The sequence below is a fragment of the Balaenoptera ricei genome, chromosome 2 (genome assembly GCF_028023285.1).
Source record: "Balaenoptera ricei isolate mBalRic1 chromosome 2, mBalRic1.hap2, whole genome shotgun sequence".
Lineage (NCBI taxonomy): Eukaryota > Metazoa > Chordata > Mammalia > Artiodactyla > Balaenopteridae > Balaenoptera > Balaenoptera ricei.
Window position 1 is genome coordinate 26229664 of NC_082640.1, and position 24305 is coordinate 26253968.

The 24305-nt window shown below is 39.1% G+C and overlaps 1 protein-coding gene across 2 annotated transcripts in view; it reads right to left on the reverse strand.

Annotated features, from left to right (window-relative positions):
* Positions 1-4178: 4178 nt before the first annotated feature.
* NET1 (neuroepithelial cell transforming 1) overlaps positions 4179-24305 on the reverse strand; it is a 53116-nt gene continuing 32989 nt past the window's right edge. Inside the window, exons 1-10 of one of the 2 annotated variants that reach the window (XM_059912222.1) lie at positions 16641-16929; positions 11524-11631; positions 10944-11111; positions 10485-10547; positions 10057-10153; positions 9599-9675; positions 8513-8770; positions 7902-8072; positions 6739-6925; positions 4179-6083 (exon numbers count right to left, since the gene is read on the reverse strand). In XM_059912222.1, the coding sequence (XP_059768205.1) occupies positions 5677-6083; positions 6739-6925; positions 7902-8072; positions 8513-8770; positions 9599-9675; positions 10057-10153; positions 10485-10547; positions 10944-11111; positions 11524-11631; positions 16641-16733 (1629 nt within the window). In that variant the 5' untranslated portion in view covers positions 16734-16929 and the 3' untranslated portion in view covers positions 4179-5676. Of the gene's footprint in view, positions 6084-6738; positions 6926-7901; positions 8073-8512; positions 8771-9598; positions 9676-10056; positions 10154-10484; positions 10548-10943; positions 11112-11523; positions 11632-16640; positions 16930-24305 lie in introns of those variants that run through there. The other variant, XM_059912221.1, reaches the window with a different exon arrangement.

Here is a 24305-nt window from a genome sequence, read left to right on the forward strand (position 1 = left end):
GCCACCTGGGTGGGGGGACACTGACAGGCCACCCTCTGCCACCCCTTCCCCGCACCCCAGCTTTAACATCCCCCCACCCCCAGACCTCCTGGGACGGGAAGTTGTGAACACAGTGAGTGGAGTAAACAGCACCAGCAGTCCGAGCCCAGTTTCCAGCTCCATCTTAGTCACCTGCCAGCTATGAGGCCCTGGGTGATGCTTTGACTCTGAGCCTGCACCTGCATAACAAGGAAGATGGCACTGAGTCTGAGAAGTATAAGGCATCAAGGCTGGAGAGAGCTCTGGTTTTTGGTTTCCGATTTGAGAACAGTGTCAGCTCCTGGGAACAGAATGAAACCAGTTTCTGCAGAGCTGTGTGAAGAGGTGAACTGACCAGGGTCATACCTGCTGCCTATTCGAACCAGACACGAACCTCTGCTGTGGTCACTACTCATGACACACTGGTTTCCAAAGTCTGTGGGACTCCTCCAAGGCGGGTCCTCCCGGCAGCAGAGGCGGCATCTTCGGGGGACACACACAGGCCGGCACAGGCCTTTAACCTCAGCTCTGCCACACACCTGCCGGGTGATCCTGGGCGAGTCATGTGATGTTTCCAGATCTCAGATGCCTCAGCCGGTGAAGAGGGGATCAGACTAAACTCTCTGTGTGAGGTTCCAGGCCTGACTTTATTGATTTGTCTCTCCTGGCCCTGCCCAGAGAAGGAGGGAAACAAGACCCCCACCCCTGCCCCCAGCAGCAGCTACAGAGAAATCTGAATTCCGTGGAAGGTTAGCTGAATTCTTCGAAGGTAGCTGATTTTGTCTCACCTTCTGGGTTACTCAGCAGCACAAACATTACCAGAGACTGTAATGCTGTCTCCTCTCTTAAGGGGCAGGGATGTAGTTAACCAACTGGCCCTTGCTGGAAATTCTCAGGGTCGGGCCACATGGAGTGGCTTCACTGGGGACCTGGGAACATCTTTCTCACTGCCTCAGCTCAGGGTGGAAAACACGTTCGTGTGCCTGGGAAAGAGGGCAGGTGAAGGAAGCAGATGATGGTAGAGGGAGACATACAGGGAAAGGAAAGTAGAGGGAGGAAAAGGCTGTGTGGATTAAACCAGAATCCAGATTAGTCCGATCCTGTCGCCAAACTGTAACAGAGGACACAAATGTTGAATTTAGGCAAAAGGTTTGTGTATCTGTGAGAGGGTAGAGAGCAAATCATCTATATTTGATAAACATTCTGCCTTTATTTTGAAAAGTGAAGACTGGGGGTTCAGAGTAGGTTAAGAGATTGAAAAGTTGGAAACATTAGGATCCTGGAATTTCATTAAGTTCTTTTTCTTTTTAACTTCTGCTTCTTTAGTGAAAAATTTCACTTATCTTCAAAAAGATACACAAAGAATATAATGAATTCTCATGATCTCTCATCCTGCTTCAGCAATTCTCAACTGCTGGCCAATCTGGTTTCATTTTTATCCCTAACCATGCTCCTGCCCTGTAATTTTGAAGGAAATCTCAGACCTCATACAATTTTATCGGCTCAGTGGCTAAGAATCCTCCTGCCCATGCAGGAGACACGGGTTGGAGCCCTGGTCTGGGAAGATCCCACACGCCACGGAGCAACTAAGCCCGTGCGCCACAACTACTGAGACTGCGCTCTAGAGCCCACGAGCCACAACTACTGAGCCCACGCGCCTAGAGCCCGTGCTCCGCAGTAAGAGAAGCCCCCGCTTGCCGCAACTAGAGAAAGCCTGCATGCAGCAATGAAGACCCAATACAGCCAAATATAAATAAATTTATATTAAAAAAACCCATATCTAGGGGACTTTAAATATCCAGTCTATCCTGGATATTTCGGATTGTCTTATTTAAAAACAATTTGATTTAGGATCCAAGTAAGTCCATACATTGCAATGGTTTGACATGTCTCTTAAGTCATAGATACCTCCATCTTTCAATTTTATTTTATTGAAGAAACTGTCATTTGTCTTAATTTCCTGCAGATGCAACTCAGGCTGATTTTCTTGGCAAGACTGCTTAGGTGGTGGGGGCACCACTGTCAGGAGGTACTCTGTGTCTGGTGGTCTTTACTAATGGCTGAAATATAGATCCATCAATCCACCAGGGCTTACAAAATGGTGATATTCTATCATGCCTTCTTCATTAATTAGCTGTGCTACTGCTATAAAGAAAATCTTTCCTTCCTCAGCTGTTCAGTTACCCTGAGATACGGTTTGTAGAGGAAAGGCCAGAATAAATGCTTGATTTTTTTTTTATCAGTTCTCAAAGGAGTCAGTTGGTTTCATGAGATACTCCAAAGGCGATTTAAAAGGTTGTGCTTTTTCTTACAGAATCATTTTGAAGCTATGGATTTAAACATTTATTCCCTAGTGGATGCTCCCATTGTCTCAAAGCATTCATGCTAAATAAGATTATGTACCACCAGACCTGAGGAAACCACCATATCTGGTAAGTTCCTCAGACTTGCAGTTGGTTCTGGAGTTGCTCAAATATGCAAGCAAAACCCCAAACTCCTCTGATCTAGGAAGTTCTAGACTCTAGGACTGAGGGAGATTTTCTTTGCTAGGATATTCCTCTCTCGGGTATTAGCTTCAATGCACAAAGGAATGTGATTCTTTCAAGGGTGTTCGCTAATGCTGATTAAGAAAAGCCCAAGTTTGCAGGTTGAGGTATCACCTACTTTGAATCCCAGGACTTCTAACCCTAACAGACAATACTACCCACAAGTTTCCCCTTTAGGGACAGGCAGGAGTTCTAATAAGGAAGAGAACTGGAGAGATGCCCACTTTGGTCTGTATCTCAGTCATCAAGACTGACAGATGGGAGCCTTAGCCAGGCATTTGAAGATGGCTGTAAAATGAATTCAGTAACATTAGTGTTAGCCATACATATACTGTAGAAAACCAAGTACTGTGCTGGGTCTGCACGTTTACTCAAGCACTAAACATAAAGTAGAGCTAAGCCAGCACAAGAGTGGCGAGTCGCCTCCTGGATCAGCTGAGGAAATGCCAGTCTTAATACATTCAAGGGTGATTTAGTGACACTGGTGTCCCACTGGCTGACAGTTAATCCAGATGCCCAAGCTTCCCCTCCCACCTGTGTGCACACATCCTAGGTTGAGCCCTCCGTTTAGAGAGACTACCCTTTGCTCAAAATATACAAACACACTCATGGAAAGAAGTTAAAAGAGAAACTGGACTTACTTCAACTCAGACTCTGAAGAGTTTAAAGGCAAACTGAGAAGCTAATAGATATATGTCAGTACTTACTATATAGCATTTACATAATGGCTACTGGCTAGATCAGTGATTACTAAGTGCTGACCCAAGGAATTCACTGTATCAGAATCACTAGGGGGGAGTGTTTACAAATATAAATTATCAGCCCTCTACTCCCACCCCCCCAGATACTGACTCAGTGAAACAGGTGTGGGAATTGGGGGAGGGGAGCTAGGGGGTGAGGCTCAGTTACCTTTATTTTTTTCAAAGTGCCCCACGTGACTCTGATGCCCAAACAGGCTTGAGAACTACTAGGCTAAATCATCAGATGTTCTCAAATATAGATGCAATTTATAAAGAGTGTTCATTCTACACAATTATTCAGTTTCTGGGTCTTATTTTTTCCCTTGAGTGAACCCAAGGAAGCTAGAGTTTTCAGTGGAACATCATTTCATTAATATTAGAACTACTATTGTTTCTACAACTTCAGAGGCTGATCAAGGTAATTCTGGAAGAGACTGTATCTTATAACATCTCTAGAAATGATTAGAAATCTTGCTGATTTTTCAGATCACAACCACTGGTATAATCTACACTACTGACTTTGAATGTCCAGAGTTAGAAACCTGATATACCTAAATTAAAATCAGAAATTAATCAAATTAATGAGGATGCTTTGCTAATAGCTTTACTATTGTATCCAGAAAGTGGCCAGATGTTCAGCTGTCTTCAATTCAACTGCTGTTTCTGATTATAATGTGTTCTAAATGGTTTAATAAGATTCAAAAAACTTGACCTAATTGAATCTTTCTCTTACTTTTCAATGAATTTCAAAGATGTAAGTATTTATGACTTTTTAAAAAACTCTGTGAGGCTTGCCATCACCTCCTTTGCTATACCAACGCATTCTGGCAAACGTCCCCGAAACATCCACCAGCCAAGAAACCTTTAAGGGTGATTATGTGTGTGACTTTTTTTTTTTTAATTGTATAATTCATTTATACAGAGAAATCATTTGGATTTAACTATTTACAGTCTTTTTCAATTTTCATTTCCACTGGCCAAATATAGTTCACATAATAGTCAACATTTACTTGAGCTGATCACCATTACAAATCTGCCATGACACAGGGCTTTTAGCCCCCCCGCCTTAAAGACTACGATCTCATTTGAACAGAAACATTTCATAGTAAAAGATTCACCAGTCTCTTATGAATACATCTGCCAAAACTGATCTCATATGGTCAAATTTTCAACACATTTTCTTTTCAAACCCATTATTTGCAAGTACTGTAAACCAAGGCAAATACAGTTCACTTCCCTCAAGCCTTCTACAACTTACTACACACTCTCAAGTTTAGCTTTTACTATCTTTCATAAATGTCTGACACAACCAGACATTTTTTACTTTAAGACAAAACTACACTCTTTTTCCCTCTTTTTTTTTTTTTTTTTTTTAATACTTATTACCAGCCAACTGCCTTCCCTCTTGCTTTTCAGACAATATTAACTTTCCATGAAATCCTTAAGGTGGTTTTCTTTCAGTAGTCCAAAATATACTGAGTCATTTCATGTATGTTCTAACCCTGAAATACTACACTTTAAAAATTGCAATTTTCTTAACTGGCTCAAAAACAGTATGGCTTGATTTCACTTGGCAAAGTTAACATGATTTAAAAATACACACACAAACACACACACACACACACAGACACACACACACACACACACACACATTTTTAATCAAGGAAGAAAAACACTTTAAAGACATGCCAATTTGAAAAGGCATCAAAGTAAAAAAATAAAAGCAAATACTAAAAACTACTTTACAATGAAAAAATTAAATTGGCAGGTTAAATCAATGAAAAATGAGGAATGTGCAGTGAAAAACAAACTAATAAAAAGCATTCCAGTTGGTAAAATGGAAAACCTATTAAGTTTTGTTTTTCCAAGAAACTTATGTTTCAACATAAATTCTGAAATATTACAAACATATATTCCAAGTAGATCTTAGATGCTGATGTTAAAATTTCAAATTCTGCATGCAAAATTTATCAAATAAACACTGGTAAAATCCTGGTATTTGCAAAATTTTAAGCTTTGGCCAATATTATAAATATCACAATTGGTATTAAAAAGTCATGATGAATGCAGAATGAAGAGAAAACCCATTTCATAAGTATTTCATTTGATTAAAAATACCAGACTTACATGTTCTAGATGATCTTGAGGAAAAAAAAAAGACTGCAGTTTAACAGTAATCTGTATATATATCTTTAGCTGCCATTAAAAAAAATAAAAAAATAAAAAACAACCACCAAAACCCAACCAAAAACAGAAAATGTGAAGACTGGTATTAAGTAACCCTGCAACGCTCCCATACTCACATTACAAGAAAGAACAACTGTACACCAGTTATAAATAAAGTCTCTCCCCTGGTTACCACAGAGCTTCCTTTACACCAGTGTCTCTTTCCGCTTGCCACCGACCTGGGCTTTGTCCCTGGCTTTTCGGAGGCCAGCCTGGGCTCGGGGCGCTTTCATGCCCTTAGCGTCGTCTGCTGTGTGCACTGGGGTGACACTTTCGGAAGCGTCTCCATCAACTTCCACCTGAGTCACGCTGGATGCCGTGGACGCCCGTCTCTGGGCCCTGGCATTGCTGGCAGGGGGGCAGTTCTCTCCGTACTCCTCGTGGGGCTCCGGCAAGCCCTGCAGCTCGGAGGGGCTGGTGGCCTGTCGGGAAGGGGCCATGGCAGCTCGGATACAATTGAACCACTGCTGCTTGTGGAACACATCATTGGCTTGTAGAGTGTGGGACTGGCCTGGAGAGGGGTCTTGGAAGCGAACTCGAAAGATATTTTTAGCTAGGAAAAAAAAAAATTAAAAAATGGAAATCAGGGCTTCCCTGGTGGCACAGTGGTTAAGAATCTGCCTGCCAATGCAGGATACACGGGTTCGAGCCCTGGTCCGGGAAGATCCCACATGCCGCGGAGCAACTAAGCCTGTGCGCCACAACTACTGAGCCTGCGCTCTAGAACCCGTGAGCCCCAACTACTGAGCCCACGTGCCTAGAGCCTGTGCTCCACAACAAGAGAAGCCACCACGATGAGAAGCCCGCGCACCGCAAGGAAGAGTAGCCCCCGCTCGCAGCAACTAGAGAAAGCCCGCGCGCAGCAACAAAGACGCCAACGCAGCCAAAAATAAATAAATAAAAATTAAAAAAAAAAAAAAAATGGAAATCAGACTTAAAAAGTTTATTCTAGATAAAGTGAATATGGGTGCTGGTATTTATACAGCATGCACATCTGTTAGGCAGATACATTACATAGTGCCTAGATGTTACTTATTAGGTACATGTGCTGGTGTCAGAGCAGCACAGCACCTGCCAACTCAAGGAGTGTAATAGGTATAGGATGATGGAACCCATTTCATTTTTAGTTTTTTGTGTGCGGACAGAATTCTTAAAGATTACAACTGAGTTTATGATTATTGAAACTATTTTAAAGCATGTATTTTTACCTTTATCTGAATTGCTGAAAGCCCCTCGAAAGGACCCTCCCATCCTCACGTCTCCATCCTGCAGGTCTTCCAAGACCAGCTCCTGGATTGGGATTGGCTGCCGGTAAACCTGGTAGGAGTGACGCTCGTTCCGTGTAACAGGCCGAGTCAAAACCAAGATGTCTTGAAACAGGAAAATGTAGAGTTTCTGGAGAAATGAGAGAAAAAAAAATGCTTCCTAAATATGGAACTTTGTGACTTTAAGTGACTGAAATCCATTGTAAAAACAACTTGATTTGATCTTACTAATTTCATCAAATTGATTTACTAAGATCCCCCTTACAAATGACTTCACAAAGATGGTAATTTTAAAGCTATGTATGTTCTCCTAGGAGAGCTTTTGTCATCACAGACTACATGCAACTTTTTTATCCGTGTGTAACATTAGATTCAGCAGCAGCTGAGCAAACGCTACACACCACAAAGACCTGACTGTCGGTGGTAACGTGACTGGAACACCAGGACCATACACCGCAGTCTTCTAGCAGGGTGAGAATTTAAAAATGTAAGCTGGTAAAAATGTTAATTGTTCTGTTTTGTCCCACATAAATTTAAGCTTTTATAGAACAATGAGGCCTCATGATAGAAATCAGAGATGAAAGATTAACTCTTTCCAAAAAGAACCTCAACTTACAAATTGGGCTTCTGAAAAGCACGTAATGAAATAAAAATACCATCCCATGCTTATACTTAGTTCTAGCAGGTACCTTTGTAATTAAGATTTAAAAAATAAGTTTGCTCTCATTCAATCTGCTGCAAAAATTTGTTTAGTAGTGCTAAAAACTACTTCTATTACTATAAACTCTTCAAAAAATTTTTTTATTAAACATCATAAAACTAATAATTTATTTAGAAAGGAACCCCTAGCCTAACAAGTTGATTTATGCTTCAAAACTAAAAAATAAATGATTACTGATTCTCCACCAAGACATTTAACTTATTCAGTAATGACAGAAACCAAATGTTTGCTTTACCAAAGCTGATAACATAAAATCCAGTTACCTTCTTTCAGTATGTGATGAGTTTATTTTACAAACCTGCTTCATAATCAATGTGGAAAAAAATTAAACAGTGGGAAAAGGGCAGTAACTGCTCACTTCACGTTAGTGTCCAAATGCACTTACATGTCCATTTTTATTTTTCAGTTCCCCATGGCAAAGCAATACTTTGCTTGCTTCAATTCTAGGGTCCTTCTGCTTTTCATCCAGATACTCCAGCTTGTCAATGTAATACTGGCATTCCGATTCACCTTTCTTCAAGTTGATATCAGAGAGAACTCCTTGTATTATCAATATCTAAAAATAATCAAAAAAAATCAGTGTAGCATTTTCAGCATATTAGTTTATCCTGTTTCCCTACAGGACTAAAATGTCACATTAAAATGATAAAATGTTAAAATTTGAAGGGACTCTAGAAATTGGGTACTTCAGCCGTCCCTTCATTTTACAGCCTCCGCCAAATGGGTGATTTGCCCAAAGTCACATAGCTAGCTGATGGAAGAGATCAGATTAGAATCCAGTCTTCTAACTAAAATATAAATATAAAATGTGTTATGTGTTACACATCTCTTTATTAGTGCACAGTGCAGTAACATACGAGAACTTAAAACGACTACAGAAAACTTCACTGTGCTGATTCAACATGCAGACAGTGTGAGAGTATCATTGTATATCTTTCTCAGGCAAGCTAATATGTAAACTTGAAAAACATAAGAATCACTTATTGGACTACTTACAGCTTCCTCCAGAAGCTGAACATCAGAGTGGTCTTTTGGAGTGTGTCTAAGAATTTCTTTCAACAGTAAAGGGTATTTAACAAGGCGGCTTCGAGGAATATCTAGGAAGCTCCAAAGATCTAGTTTTCGACTGAAGGGAGACTCAAGACATCGCTGGAGGAAGTCTTGGACTCTTGGATCCTGTTTCTTTTGATCAAGAAGAGCTTTGGCTGCCAGCTGGTTACTGCAGTAGCCTTTGTAGGCATTCAAGCCTGGCAACTGAAGAGTAATAAGAGAAAACAAAGTATAATGAGTTCCTGTTACAATTTAGTCCATTAGTAAGACTGTGGACACAAAACACAAAACTTATAGCTATTCTTTTTTTTTTTTTTATCAAAAGCTTATTATATGATCCTTTGAGGTTTATCACAGTTCAGAATCAGTTTAACATTTGAAAAACTAATATAATTTACCATAGAATACTTAGAGCTATTCTTGAAAGTTTTAACAAGCTGTGAAAATTTTCCTGCAGGTGATAATGGGGGTTGGATAGTATTTCGGGCCGATCTGAGAATGCCCTTTTTCAATTTCCCTAATATGGCTAAATCCAAACAAAGACTCATGCCTCCTACTTCCCCCAGCCTCAATTACATGCCGGTCTCCTGTATTCCCAGGACACCTGAGCCCTCCTCTCTCACATTCTTCACCAGCCTTGAGACTGGTTATTTACTGACTGTTCTCTCACTTGACTATAAATGCAGAGACTATCTTTTATCACTGAATCTCTAGTCACCCCTCCTAGAACAGTGGTTGGCATCTGGCAGGCACTCAACTGAGAGAATAAAACAGATAACTGATGGTATATAATGTGGGAATTCTGTCTAAGGAGGAACATATTCTTAAGACAAATGAAACTGCATCATTCATGAAATATTTTTTAAACAGAGACTGTAACTTCTACAGCTATGTAAATTTGTTCAGTTTTAATGCCTTATTTATCTGATTTTAGAATCCAGTAACTGGATCAAATCAATGTGATACTGATCACAAATGAGAAGTCTGGCACATCTGTATAAACCTATCTGAAGGCAACAACTTGCTACATACCCAGTTCACAAGAATGTGACCAATCTGCTCTACTGTTCCACCAGGCTTGGTTGCTTCTCCTATTCTTGCCAACAAATCTGAAGTGTAAAGAAGCAGAAATGCCAATAATAGGTTTAATTAAAAAATAATTCAGGGAGGAGCAAGATTAAGGAGCAGGGGATTAAGAGGTACAAACTACTGTGTATAATATATAGAATATATATAATATAAATAAGCTACAAGGATATATTGTACAGCACAGGGAATATAACCAATATTTCATAGTAACTTTAAATGGAGTATAATCTATAAAAAATCTTAATCACTATGCTGTACACCTGAAACTAATATAATATTGTAAATCAACCAGACTTCAATAAATATTTTAAAAATATTCAGCACTAAGTTAGAAGTTTAGATTTAAAATTACTTGTTACTGCTGTTCAGAATCCTATGAAAATTAGGTAGCATTATCTTACCTTCATGCAGGGGTATATAAGCGTCCAAATCACCAAATATCTGTGTGAGTTCCTCTTCTGACATAATAGACAACTTTAACATGGGGTCATGGTAGGCCTGTCAGAGGGGAGAAATGTGTCACACAAAGAGATCAAGCAAATAAAACATGATGAGAGATCTGTACTTGAATGCAAGCATGACTAACTATGTAAAACTAGTGTGGATTCTATTTTATACATAAAAGAAATTAAAGTATATGTTAAGCCCAAAATAGACTTACTGATATTCATATTTGAAGAGATGCATCTAATAAACCTCATCTAAAAGAAGTATTCACCAGTAGATATTCTCTACTTTTCAACTTCTAAAGGTAAGAAAATCATCCTTTAGAATTTGTGAAATGTAATTTTTAAAAACTATGGCACATGATAGAAAGTTATTTACTGACCTTTCTTGCAAGCTTGAGATCCTCAATTAAATCCTGTTCACCTCGGGACATTTCATATATTGCCTAAAAAAAAATCCAGCAAACATCATAGATCACTCCTCCCTTTGAGAAACAAAAATTATATACAACTGATATTTATCATTATTTAACTGACGTTTTGAACGGCGCTTTTTAAAGTGACTCAGTCTGAAAACTGTAATTCAGAATGGAATCTCAAATTAGAGGATGCCGTAGGTTTCATAATTCTACCCCATCCGAGTTGTTAAACTGGATGACCACCCCCCATCACAGGTGCTGCTCAGCATGTGTTATGAACGGCACTCAAGTACAAAAATGCAAGTTTATCTTGCCATAGGCATTAGTTTGCTATTCTTCTGGCAAAACATATGTTTAAGAATCAGGGTCTATTTTTTTTAGTTTAAGCCAGTACACATGGTCTTGCTACGGAACGTGGCACACCTCCTGACGTTTGATCTCTCTGGAGGTTAAAGACTGCTTCATGCTGACGTCTAACATCTCTGACCACAGGGCACTGCTTCTCCTTTTGGCGGGCGCCGGGACTGTCGATCTGCTGGATAACTTCTGGGCAGAAGCAGGGGATCTGTTGTCACCACGAAGGGTAAATGACTGAAAAGAAAAGAAAGAGGTGAATGAGAAGAAGGTTTGGAGGATACAGGAATTATTATTTTTTTTTCTTAAAAAAAATAGAAAGACAAATTAAAAGCAAGGTTCTGAGAATTTCTCTATGCATAAAACAATCATTTATCCAAGTTTCTATCTAGCAGTATTCTAAAATATTTATCAGTCAAAATTCTCTCTGTGAATAAAAACTATCCAAGATCTTGCTTTGATATAAGATACAAACTAATATAATGAGGTTATATAAATATTGTTCCGGCAACAATATGCCTTACCAGCATATTCCAAAAAAGGAAAGTTATGTCTAAGTATAATAGTACAAACCTGTTTGTATGACTCAAAGAAAATGCAAGTTTTAGGCTTTTATAAAAAGTCCCCTCACTACATTACTTGTCCCTACCTGTATGGTTTGACCAAATCGTCTGACGGCTCCATTTCTTACAGGAGAGATTAAATTTGCCAAGGATGTGACCCGAGCTAGAGGTCGAACTCTTTTATTGCTTGGCTCCTGTGAAAACAAAAACAAGTTATACTAAATGTGTGTTTAGGTGTAATGATTTCAAACAAGTTTGGACAAAGTTAAGCCCTCTCAAAAACCAGATATTTGTACAGTATAAAATGCAGAAACATGGAACTCTGAAAATGAATGTTGTTTTTCATTGTTGAAATACAAAGAACACTAATGAATAACAGTAATTTATTAAATAATAAATGGTATAAGAAAGGCCAGTCAAATATCTGAACATCACTCTGAGAACATAACATACTATCATTAAACAGAAAAAAAAACAAAATTAAAAGTTAGATTCTAAAATCCTTTAGAAGCTTTTAGCTTAATATAGAGAGTAACTTTTAAAAAATACCTCCTTATTTAGAAAAATTTCAAACATACACAAAAGGGGAGAATAGCATAATGGACCTCATGTACTTATCACTCAGCTTCAACAGTTTTTAGTGTAACAATTTGTTTCATCTCTGCCTCTACTGAAATATTTTAAAGCAAATGCCAGACATTCTATCATTTCACTCCTGAATACTTCAGTTAGAGAATAGCTTTTAAATGAACGCATCTGACATTGGAATGGGTCAGCTCTAAAGGCAGTGAGGTAGGTCCCTGTTGTGGAGGTATTCTAGCACAGTTAGGACAGTGGTTAAGAGGACACTCAGCCTCTGGAATCAGACTGACTGGGTCCAAATCCTGGTTTGGACACTTGATAGGAAACATCCTGGGTCCCAGTTTTCTCATCTGTAAAATGGGGTTAATATTAGAACTTCTCTTATAAAGGTGTTATGAAGATTAAGGTATGTTTAAAGGGCTCAGAACAGTTCTTGGAGCATACTAAGTTTTAGCTATTACTAACATTCTTTCTTAGGAATATTTCTACTTACTATGTAAACGTTGGTATTTATAAATAATTAGATCCTCTTTCATACATTTAATTAACTTCAAGGAAAAATATATACAAATTCAGAAGACATATTATTTTACATGTATTGTTTTTAAAATAATAATAGTATAGCAAACACATCATTTATCATTCAAAGATCTCAAAATTTTACAAATTGCATTACTCTAATTTTACTGCTAGGAAAATGGAGGCATACCATTAGGTGACTCACACAGCTATTGAGATAAAGAAGGCCAGATCATAAAACAGGCCTATCCTTTATGTTGTCTATGGAGCATAATTATTTGTTTGTATTTGGTGCCTTTGACAATTGTGGCATACTTGACAAAATAATTTTAATGAGACTTCAGAAGGATATACGATAAAAAATTATATAAAAATTACCACTTAAAAATGACAGATGAAAAAAATTTTTTCCTAAGAATTCTTTGATATGACCAATCAAAGAACTGATTGGTCATAAAAAAGAGACGAGGAAAGTGAGTAAAAATAATTCCCTAAGAATAATTTAAAAGTAAAGTGGCAGAAAGGGTTAAAATCCTCCGGAAAGAAACTTAAATGATTTGAATATTCAAAGAAGCAGTTAGACTTACTAAAGCTCCTAAAGGTATATACACATATGAGGAGGGAATGGGACCCACTAAGGTAAGGAGACTTTGTGGACAACCAACAGAGTTCAGGCCCCTGAGTCCTTAAGAGGTGGTGCTGCAGACCAACCTTCCCCCGCCAAAATAATTAACTCCAAAGTAAAAATGTGACTATAAAGCCACTAATGTGCCAATGTTAAATGAACCAAAAAAGAAGCCTCCGGGATATGTAGTAAAATGACACACTGTGTGGCCAAGGCCATGTGTGGATGCCTTTACCAGACCCATCTGTGCGAGACTGAAGCGACACATGCACGGGCAGAAGGCGGCAGAAGGCATTCCTTTCTCTTGAGTAAAGACAAGACAAAGACGCTTCTGTTTGAATGGGGATATAATTACCTCACAAAGTAAGATATGCCAACGCCAACTAGAAACAAAGCAGTTGTCAGAAAGTTCTGTTCCATAGTTTGGAAAGAGAGGTTAATTCCTCTTCCTTGTTTAGAGCATAACCAATTTGACTTCCTAGTAAATCATAAAATATTTAATTTCAATTTAAAAGTCTTTGGAAAGGTGCTCTTCCCAGTGAATTTGAAAGGAAATGTTAGTTTAGCTGGAAGGAAAAGAATTTTTGATATCTAATTTAATACATAAAATCAAAAAATTCTTATCTTTGGATCAGTACAACTATTAATTTCCTGGTAACTTAAAATTGTTATATTTAAAATTAAAACTACAGAATTTAGATTTAGATAATTAAATATATCTAAAGCATCTTTCTGAAACTAAAACTCTGAAATGTGGGTTTTGTCTCTTTAGGGTGGCAGGATATAATGCTAAGCAGTATTTTGTTATTAAATATGTTCCACAGTCCTTTAGAAACCCACCTATAATCTCACTTCTTCACAAAGGAGATGTTAGTCTCAGGACTGTATCTAATCTAAAACGTCTGGTAAGAGCGCCTGGCTAGCTCAGTCAGTACAGCATGATACTCTTAAATCTCTCTGTACCAAAGTAGTGCTGAATCAGGAAGTACATGGGGGAGGGGGTGGGGTGGGAGGACACCTTGTACTTTTCACACAGGCTTTTAAGATCCAAAAGTAACTTTCCTGCCTTACTAAAAGTTCATATGTGATGAATGTTTGGCAGACACAACACAAACTTTCAGCATATATATTTATTTCAAAAGTGTGAAGAATTTTAATGAATAAAATAACTCAAAAAGTGTGACAAATGTAAAGGCATAATACTGAATATGGCTCACCAATTTCAGGAAAAATACATTATTTGAAAAAAATCATACAGACAACTTTTGTGGAAAAGTGTTATGAACTATGCATTCATAGGTCACCTATAGGGTAGGGACAAAAAATTGTCTCTTTATAGGTTAGAATTTGGTCCAGGTGAGCTACAACCAAAAGCAGTTTTTCTTTAGAGGTCTAGATGAGCCACTTTATCTTGGTTTGGTGTTTTGAGAGCTGGGATTCTGCCCACCTCTGCCCCTTTGCAGACACAATGCAGGTACAGGGTTTGGAGGTAAAGAAGGAAGAGAGGAGTAGGACTCTACCTATCTTACCATCAGCCAGAATAAGGCTTTCATAATGGTTTCGCTGCTGTGGTTGTTTATTTTTGTTTTGGAGCATTGTTAACAGCATTATGGTAAATACAAGAAGCTTAAAGAACGAGTACAGATACTGAAACTACACACTCTCCTCAAAAGACAATCTGAAAACCTACGGGAATAGATAAAGAACACCAGCAAGTTTTACATGCTCAAGGAACTTTCTACTGTAGGCAACCTTTCACCAGGGCTAGAGTTCACTTTACGAACTCTAATATTCATTTATGTTGTTTACTTAGGTTAGCTTTTAACCACACTATCTAGTTTAGCCAGGCAATCACATACATTGTTATAGGGAATCTGACTTGAGACTGAGTTTTTAATCAATCTATTTTACTAATCCAGTTACAGTCAGATTTTATGCCTTAAAATATTTTCTGGATATCTATAAACAGAAAATTGGTAAAATCAATTTCAAGTCTTTTACTGGAATGTACCTTGCACATAAAAGCAACAACATGGAAAAATTCTGTTGTGAACCCAGTTTTTTTGTAAAACGTTTTTTTTTCTCCTAATGATGTCACATAAGAGAATATATTCCAGGAGGGTCTCTTCTAGAGTCAACCAAATCAAGACACACAAAAAAACAAGTATGTGTCTGGGTTTACTCATTTGGGTTACTGGATAAATAATTTTCTCCTCTACCTGGCAAGAACTTTGAAGAAGAGTGAAAAGAAAAAGTTATTTATAAAAAGATAAAGATAAGTTATCTCACAGGATGTCTTCCCTTTCCTCTTAGAAACAGAAATAGTCAAATTTAGTTATTTATTTAAGGTTGTGTTGCTAAAAACCTGACAACATTCCTGGTGTTTTTAATCTTTGGGATAAAGGTATGCCAGAAACACGGCCGGTGTCTGATACCAAACAAAAAGACTAGCTCAAAACACTAGTTCAGTTTTAGTATTTACACTGATGACCACTTTTGAGAAAACAGAAACATATTAACAAAAGCCAAAACCAAACAAACAGAAAAACAAAAAACAAAGCCAAATCACACCAAATGAAAGCATACCTTTGAAAGACGGCAGCTATTCTAACTACCAAAAGGTGTGCATATGTATAATACACAGCTATACTGAGATATACAATACATTGCACATATTTAAAATGTATAGATAATTTTGATGTATACAGCCACAAAACCATCACCCCAATGAAGATAAGAAGTATAATAATATAGTATAACCATGGAGTGTATATATTATTGTGGTGTGCTATATAAATAGAATGCCCACACAGTATTAAGTCAACTATCAAAATTAAATAAAATGGCGTAAAAATCACTTATTTTGATAAATGTTCATAAAGACTTTTAAAAAGTACAACGACTTAGGTAATTAAAGCAAGGAGGGCAGAAGCACCTAAATAATGGTTCGTTGGCTTAAATATTTTAACACATTTTGCTTTCTTAAGAACAAAAGTCACACACAATGAACTTATTAGACGTGGAAAGAAAATTAAAAATGAACACTAGGTCAGATGGCATTTTGTTCACTAGCACTAACTTGCAAGGAAGGGATTCTTATTTTCCTCTTACTCCACAAAGCAGTTCCTAAGACTTACTAGGTAATATAAATAAATGCAGGTCAAAAACCCCCCAAAACCAAAAAACCCCAACCAAACAAAAAACTGTATTAAGCATCGGAAATGTGACCAATTTAACCAAACTGAACAGCATATACATTTAAAATGTTTTTCTTTTGTATAAAAGTTTGTGTACACTCAAGCTACGCTATGCATAAATAGTCCTAAACACATTTCAAACCGGCATGTAAATCAAAGTCATACATTTTAATACTCAGTGAGATCAAAGTTAAGTTTAACAATATACTGTTAATAAACTGTTAAACATCGTAAAAGTTCCGTGGAGTTAGAAACCTTCCTTTGGCTTTTCAAGTCTCACCTCCTGCTCTCTGAAGGACTGGTTGTTCACATCGAGGACTCGTATAGTCCTTTTAATAGGTAGGAGACCTCCGACCTCATCGTGCGCCACCATGCTTTCCGAGTACCCTCACGCCCCCAGCCCGAGTCCTCCCAGAGTCGGCCGCCTGCAGGGAAGTTCCCGGCTCGGCCCGGCTCGGCCCGGCTCGGCTCGGCCCGGCTCGGCTCGGCTGGGCGCTCAGCTGCCCCGCGCAGCCATCACCCAGCGTCTCCAGCGTAGCGTCGGCTTCTGCGAGCGCTCGAAAGGCCAGCAGCACTCCAGGCTCTGTGGGCAGGGCCGGCTGGGCCGGGTCTAGTGGGCGGGCACCCGAGGGACACGTGACCGCCCTTAACTGACAGCGGGGCACACCTAGGCCTCTCCGCTTTCTCTGCCAAAGAAAGCTCTTTATCAAGAGGTTTGGAATTTCTATAGTGAGACCAGAGGGGAAAAGGAAACTGGGTTACTGTGAGGCTTTTCCTGATTTAAAAAGCATTCCCAAAGACAAATGAATTGCATATCTAGGTTACCTTTCTTAGTACTTAGCTGCACACAGGGATACTTTTTCTATAAAACCCTATTTCCTAGAAAATAATTTAGAACGGACAACTTGACAACTTTAAGAAAATCGTAATTCAGAGTTAAATAATGTATATACTAAAGAAAAGCCTAATTATCCAGGGGCCTTGCTTTTATATAACGTAAGTGCAATTTCTAGTCCAAAGCCTTGCCTCTATGAAGCAACCCTACTTCTGTTGGTTTGGTAGGCCTGCAACAAAGCAGATTTTCTTCTTTAACAGTAAGTATTGTATTCTATTTCGAAAAGTAGGATTTCCTCTTAACCATATGCTACTATGAATGATATGATGCTGATAATTTGCAGAAACATTTCTATTCTTAGGATTTATTAGGGTCAGAGAAATCTGAGAAATCTATGTAGAAGGCACTGTTCTAGATGCTATGGGTGACAGAAAAAAATAGGTTTCATATATGCTCCTAAAGCGCTAACAGACCATTGTGTAAAGCTAGGCCACACGAAGAGATAAGTAATGCAAGACAGCTTTTGACAAGTCCAAAATAAGCTGTACAGCTAGCAAGGAGTTCAGAAACCACTTCTGGCAGATGAGATGAGGGTGGCAAAGACACTAGGAAAGAGGCTGTAACATGTTTCAGTGCCTTGAAGGCCATGTTATGTTTTTCAAAGGTCTGAGCAAGGGAAAAGTGCAAGGCTTTCCCAAAGGAGCACGAAAAGCGAACTCACAGCCTGAGGTCACAGGCTGGGTAAAGACAGACGAGCAGAGGGTTTTACTGAGCACGTGAGAGAGATAATGAGAGGTATGTTGTAAGGTGGTGTTTAAGATGGCTTGAAAGATGGCTGGAACCATAATGCAAAAATCACAGTCAGGGATCAAGAACTTTGCCTAAGGTAGGGCCTTTTCCTTGGGAAAGGAAAAGGATATGTGCAAGAGACAACATATGCAAGAAGTCAAAGATGCCAACGACTGTAAAGTTAGGAAGGGTAACTGTTAATGCAAATAAAGAAATACGGAGGAATAAGCTTTGAAAGAAAATTCTGGGTTTCATTTTAGATATACTCAGTCTTCGGTGGTGGAAAAACATGCTAATAAAACTATTGAGCTAGAACTTGGAAATGTTGGACAAGGACTTGAAGAGGTCAGAGGGTGGATTTAGACTGGGGAGTTGGAGACACAGGGATCAGAGTTGAAGCTTTGGAAGTGAATGAGATGCCTGGGGGAGAAAATCTGGACAAAAAGAAAAGAGGCCCAAGAATCTAACTTTGGAGAGATGCCAAGGGAAGAAAAGGTGTTAGTTATGGCAAAAAGATTAAGAAGGGTAAGAAAAGATTCATGGATTTAGTGATTACAAGTTTAATGAAGACCTCAAGTGTGCTAGTTCAGCAGAATAAAGACAAAAGAGAAACCACAAAGGTTTGAAGAGTGAATAGAGGAGAGTAATAGTGGGCATAGACTATAATGACAAATAATCTATAAAAAACAATTTACTAAGGTTCGCAAGACAGTGTTACTTCTTGCAGGAAGGAAGAACGCTGCCCTTACATAAACACCAATGTGGTTTGCATTTGGGATGATGTTCTTAATTTGTCTTTCTGCTTTTAGACTTTTGAAAAAAGTAATGGTGATTGGTTATATTTCATCAACTATTCTTTATTACCAGGTCACACCTGGGCAACATGTGTGATGCAGTTGGCCTTAAGAGAGGCTGTTTGTGGTAGGTAGTTCTATGCTATACAGCATTAAAGTGGAAGCACCTTAGAGATCATGGAATCCAGTTCTGTAATTTTACAGGTAAGAACACTGATCTGCTTAAGCCCTCAGAGCTAATAAGAACCCAGAAGTCTGGTTCAGTTAGTTTCATCAGTTAAAAAATGGTTGCCAAGTAAGGCCAATACTTTATGGCTACTTAGTTTCATAAGGGAATAAAGGACTTACGCAGAGTGGGAGTGAGGAAAGAAGTTGCTAGGGCATTCTCATGCTCTCTTACCTGATGTCTTTCTCCAAACTATGTTTTTCTATTTAGTTCTGATAGAGGTAAGGCCAAGGTAACGAGGGGAAAGGATATCTCTCATTTCTCTCCTTCAGTAAGGATCCGAAGGGTAAAGGTAGAAGTCTTAAATGCAGAAATAGCCTGCAAAAGCCAAGTAGGGTCTAATAGTGATAGTCCCAGTAGAAAAATCCCAGCTCACCAAACCTAAAATCTTAGTTTCATTTTGGATGTTCAGGTTTGTGGTCTAACTATAATTTAGACAACTGTAGACAGCATCTATAAAAGCAACAATGGACAAGGGATGTTCAGTTAGCACTCTGAGCCATGAGCCTGAGAGAATCTTGACTCTAACAATGCTCTATAAAATACGAGGGCTGAAAAGGTCCTTTGTGATCATTAATGCATCCTCCTCAGTTTTCTTAGGAGGAAACTGGACAGTGAGGAAAAAGAAAAAGGAAATGTGAGTCCTTACTCTGTGCTAGGAGCTTTATGCATATTATCTTATTCAACCAACTTTAGGAAGTATGTATTATTACCTTCATTTTACAGATGGAGGAAACTCAGAAAGTTTAAGAAACTGGTCCCAAGTTGCATGGGTCATCAGTGGCTGGACAGGTTTGAATCTGGTCTGCTCAACTGTGGCTGCAACGTCTCTTCCCCGTGAGACAATCCGTGTACCACCTTCAGCACCGGTCTGTACAGCTCAGTGCTCAGGCACTGCTAGTTGTCATTCTACGAGTTAGGAGCAGAGCTGGGTTTAAAACCCAATCTCCTAGTCCCAGGCTAGTTTTGCTAAATAACTGCCAACATTTTATAGAGAAGGAAAGCATAAAACCACAGTAGAGAGATTACTTGTATTATAGGCAGGTAAATAAAAAGATAGTAACAAAATAGTTCCAGCTGCTTAAGTTTTAGAAGAGATCCTATTTCAATCAATGGTTTACTTTAATGATGTTATTAATAGCAATTATTTATATGACTTTCTACAATTGAAACACAGATTGGTTGAGTATCTTTGTGTAGAAAATCTACAGTTTATAAACTTAAAAACATAACTGTGTTATCTAAAAGTAATAATGCAGCTTTGTTTAAGAAATCAAGTTTTTGATAAAATTACTGTTTTCCAAAAATGAGGTTTAGTTATAGCCTCTGTTCTTCTGTTTGTATGGAGCCTTCAATGCTTCCTTTCCTAAAATTTGAATAAGGTAAAGAGAAAGATGTTTCCCTTCTCTACAGAAAAAGGACTATTACCCTACTTACCTTTTTTCTCCTTTTAATGTGAAAGTAGAATTCTGGAATTTAGAACTAAATTAAAGCTGAAGAATAATCATTACTTTTTTTGGTATAGATATTTGTTTTTATTTACTTTTGTCTGGAACAATAACAAGCAATTGGAAATTAGGCTAGGAAAGCCTTATTATGGGTAAAGAAAAAACAAAAATCTAAGCTCTCTGCTGCCCTCTACAAGGGATATTGTGAAATGCAATTGCCAACCTACTTTTTTCCACTTCATGTTTGTAAGGACCTTATATTGCTAGTAAAATTTTTATCTTTAGCCCTGTGTAGCTCTCATGTTTTATATTGCTAAATTAAACATATATTTTAAAATCGTACAAGTGTATAAAAAGATTCCACAGTTCATAAGAAATATTTTAAGGACTTTTTCTAAATATAAAAAAACTATGTTCCACTTTAAAACTCTAGAGTTCAAGATTACAAATAACTACTATGTATCTCACTGAAAATAGGTTAGTTAAAAATAGAATTTCTAATCTTACTAAAAAAGGAAACACTGATTGAAATATTAACAAAATGAAACTTCTGAGGAATGAGAGTTCCAAAATATCTAGTAATGAGTTAAAAACAACACCAAAACAGGCAGTTACATTTGGATGAGTATGAAAGAAGTTAGTAATGAAGTTATATGTGGATCTGAGTTCTTAAAAGTCATTTGGATTAAAATTTGAGTATGTCCAAGCTTTACTAAGAATTTACTTTGGGAAAAGATCAACTCAGATCAGTTAATACTATTAGGAAAGACTATAAAAAGAATAGCTGACAGGCTAAGAAGCTTGGTGTTATCAAAACCATGGTTCTTTTTGCAATGATAATACAAACAGCAAATAAAATTGGGTATTGGTGCTGTTAGTGGTGACTTTTTATTTCAAGTACATAGGGATCTTCCAGTATCATGTAAAGATCGCTTATACTTATATAACAAAATGTTGAGTGGGATTTTCTGCCTTTTTCCCCGGAAACTCAGTTAAGGTCAAAACCTGAAGACCAACAACACTGTCTCGCGCCCGGCCTCCTGTTTTCTCAGCCCATTTCTTACTCCAGTTGTTGCTGCAGCAAGCAGCTCCGCCTCCAACAGCTCCTGGCCTCAGCTGCGCCTCTCTGGCTTTCCACCCTGGGCTTCTCGGATGCTGAGTGTGGCATTTACACGTGTAGCCTGGAAGTGTGAGGGATTAACACCCCATGGGACAGCCATTGACTAATGGAGCACAGGAGCTAGTGGATAAAAGCCCCTCTTCAGACCCTTGAGAAGACAACTGTGTGGTGTATTTTACATGGCTCTTTAGAAGGTCCCATAATTAGACGCCCCCTTGTTCCCTGGCACCACACCTGAAAACAGACTACCTGTCAATTATCTCGCGTCTCAGGCTCTGATTTCTGGAGGGAACACCGGCTAAGACACTGACACTGAGACTGGCCCTAGAGATTAGACACACCGGATGGGATTCTGGAACTGGTCACTCATTGATGAAATGGTGATAAGGACCAAGACATGAATTGGGTACAGATGGAGCAGTGAAGCAATGGCATATGTAGCAGTAGTGACAAATGAACAACACGGGGACAACAGTAATTGTAAGGATTGCAGAATTGGCTGGCTTTTGTTAATTGCTTTAAAAGCCTGAAAAAGCAGGTGGTAACCTGCAAGTTCTCACAGTCATTACAGAGGGAAAGGCCAAGTGGGAGCCCCTGAAATTTCACCCCCTACACCTGGGCCAAGGTAATAAACCGAAGCAATATTGCACACTGAGAGAAAAAGCAGAGATGGCCATCAGAATTACAGCAGGTAGGAGTGGGAGTCTCTACTGTATCTCCATTCAGTTGATCTGTGTGCTTTCTGCATTGAGATGGACTGTGATGGCTAACAGTGGACCACAGAAAACTGAAGTGGTAGCTTTAATCTCAGCTGTTGTGCAAGATGTAGAACCTTTACTGGGATAGATCAACACAGCTCTAGTATTTGGTACACGGCTATTAATCTAGCCTGTGTGTTCTTTTCAATAACCATTAGTAAGGAGCAAAAGTAGTTATCTTTTACATGGTGAAGACAGCACTCTAAATTTCATGTCCTGAGGCTGTTAACATTTTTGTTCTCTGTCACAGAGTCCACAAGGAGCTTGACATCCCATAGAGCATCATGTTGGTCTAGAATACTGATGACATCATACTAACAGGACGTGGTGAATGGGAAATGGCAAGTATTCTGGACAGTCTAGGAAGTCAAATGCATGCCAAGAAAATTCAAGGGCTGCCATATTAGAAAAATTTTAATAGGTCCAATGGCCTGAGGCTTTCTGGGATCTCCCCTCCTAGGTAAAGGTCAAATTGTTGCACCTTGCATCCCAGCACTAAGAAAGAGGCATGGCACTAGGCTGGAGAGAGCAGATACTGCACTTGGAAATTCTGCTCTGGCCCATTAATGAGGTAATCTGAAACGCTCACAGTTTTGAGTAGGATCCAGAGCAAGAGAGGCCACTGTAGCAGGTCCAGGCTGGGTGTCAGGTGCCCTGCAGGCCATGTGAGCCAGTGTATCTGATCAAGTTTGAGATGTCTGTGGTAGACAAAGATGCAGTGTGACGTCTTTGGCAAGGCCAGGAAGAGAAATTCAATGCAGATTCCTAGGGTTCTGAAGCTAGGTATGCTTTCCATGGTAGGAAACCACTTGCTGTTTGAACAGCAGCTCCTGGTGTGCTAGCAGCCCTAGTAAAGACTGAGGACCTGCCCACGTTACATCATGTGACTAATGCAATTAGAGCTGCCCCAAATGAACAGGGCCAAGTATATCAACCGAGTCACAGGATTGGCCAGGTACCATGGAAATGGTCTATTTGGAATCAGGCCTGAACCAGTCCAAAGGGCATAAGTAAATTACTGAACAGATTGCCATGTTACCTGGTACATTACACTGAAATTTCCCCTTCAACTCCTCATCTGTTGGTGGGGGTGGGGTGGGCTTCTCAATAATCAACTGATAGAGGAGAAAAACTTGGCCCTAGTTCACGGGTGGATTAGCTTCATCTGTTGTTTTGATCACCATTACGGACCCATTTAGGGATAGTCCTGAAGGGGCATGGTAAAGGGAAATACCTCCAGTGGGTAGGGCTGTAAGCAGCACACGTGGCTGTTCACTTTATACAGAGGGAGAAAGGGCATGAAGTACTGATCCATACAGGCCCCTGAGAAGTGGTGAATGGTCTGGCTGATTGGTCATGGACTTGGAAGGAGCAAAATCGGAAAGATTGAGGCATAATATTTTGGAGAAGAGGCATGCAGATGGACCTTCGGAGTGTGCACAAAGTGGGAGAATCCCTGTCTCATGTTAATGCTTATCAAGAGTACAGAGGTGCTAGTATCCTGGAGGCATTAGGTAAACAGGATGATTTAACTTGTGCATATCAGCAGGTCTCTCCCCGGGACTATCCCAGCAAAATAAGAAAAGGCCTGAGAAATAAAGCTGTTGGTCTTTGGGGGCCTGCACTTTTCATGGAAAGAGATTATTCTCTCTTCTCCTCAAGCCCTCCTTCCTTTAGGGACTCTCAAGAGCAGAGAGGGCCAATATGGCACTGACTCCACATGAGTTTCTGGTTCTACCAGTATGAGGAACAGAGAAGAGATTGGGGAGATGGTCTTGCTGGCATGGTTGCATCAGGGTAGGCAGACCCTACCCTGGGATGGTAGCACGCACTGGAAGGGCTGTTGGTATGCTGCTTGCTAAGGTCATCAAAAGGATGTGGCTAAATCTTGCAAGAGACTACCAATACCTAGGGGAGTTTCACAGAATGGATTCCTCATTAGCCATCACTCATTCTCACTGATCCCATAGAGGGA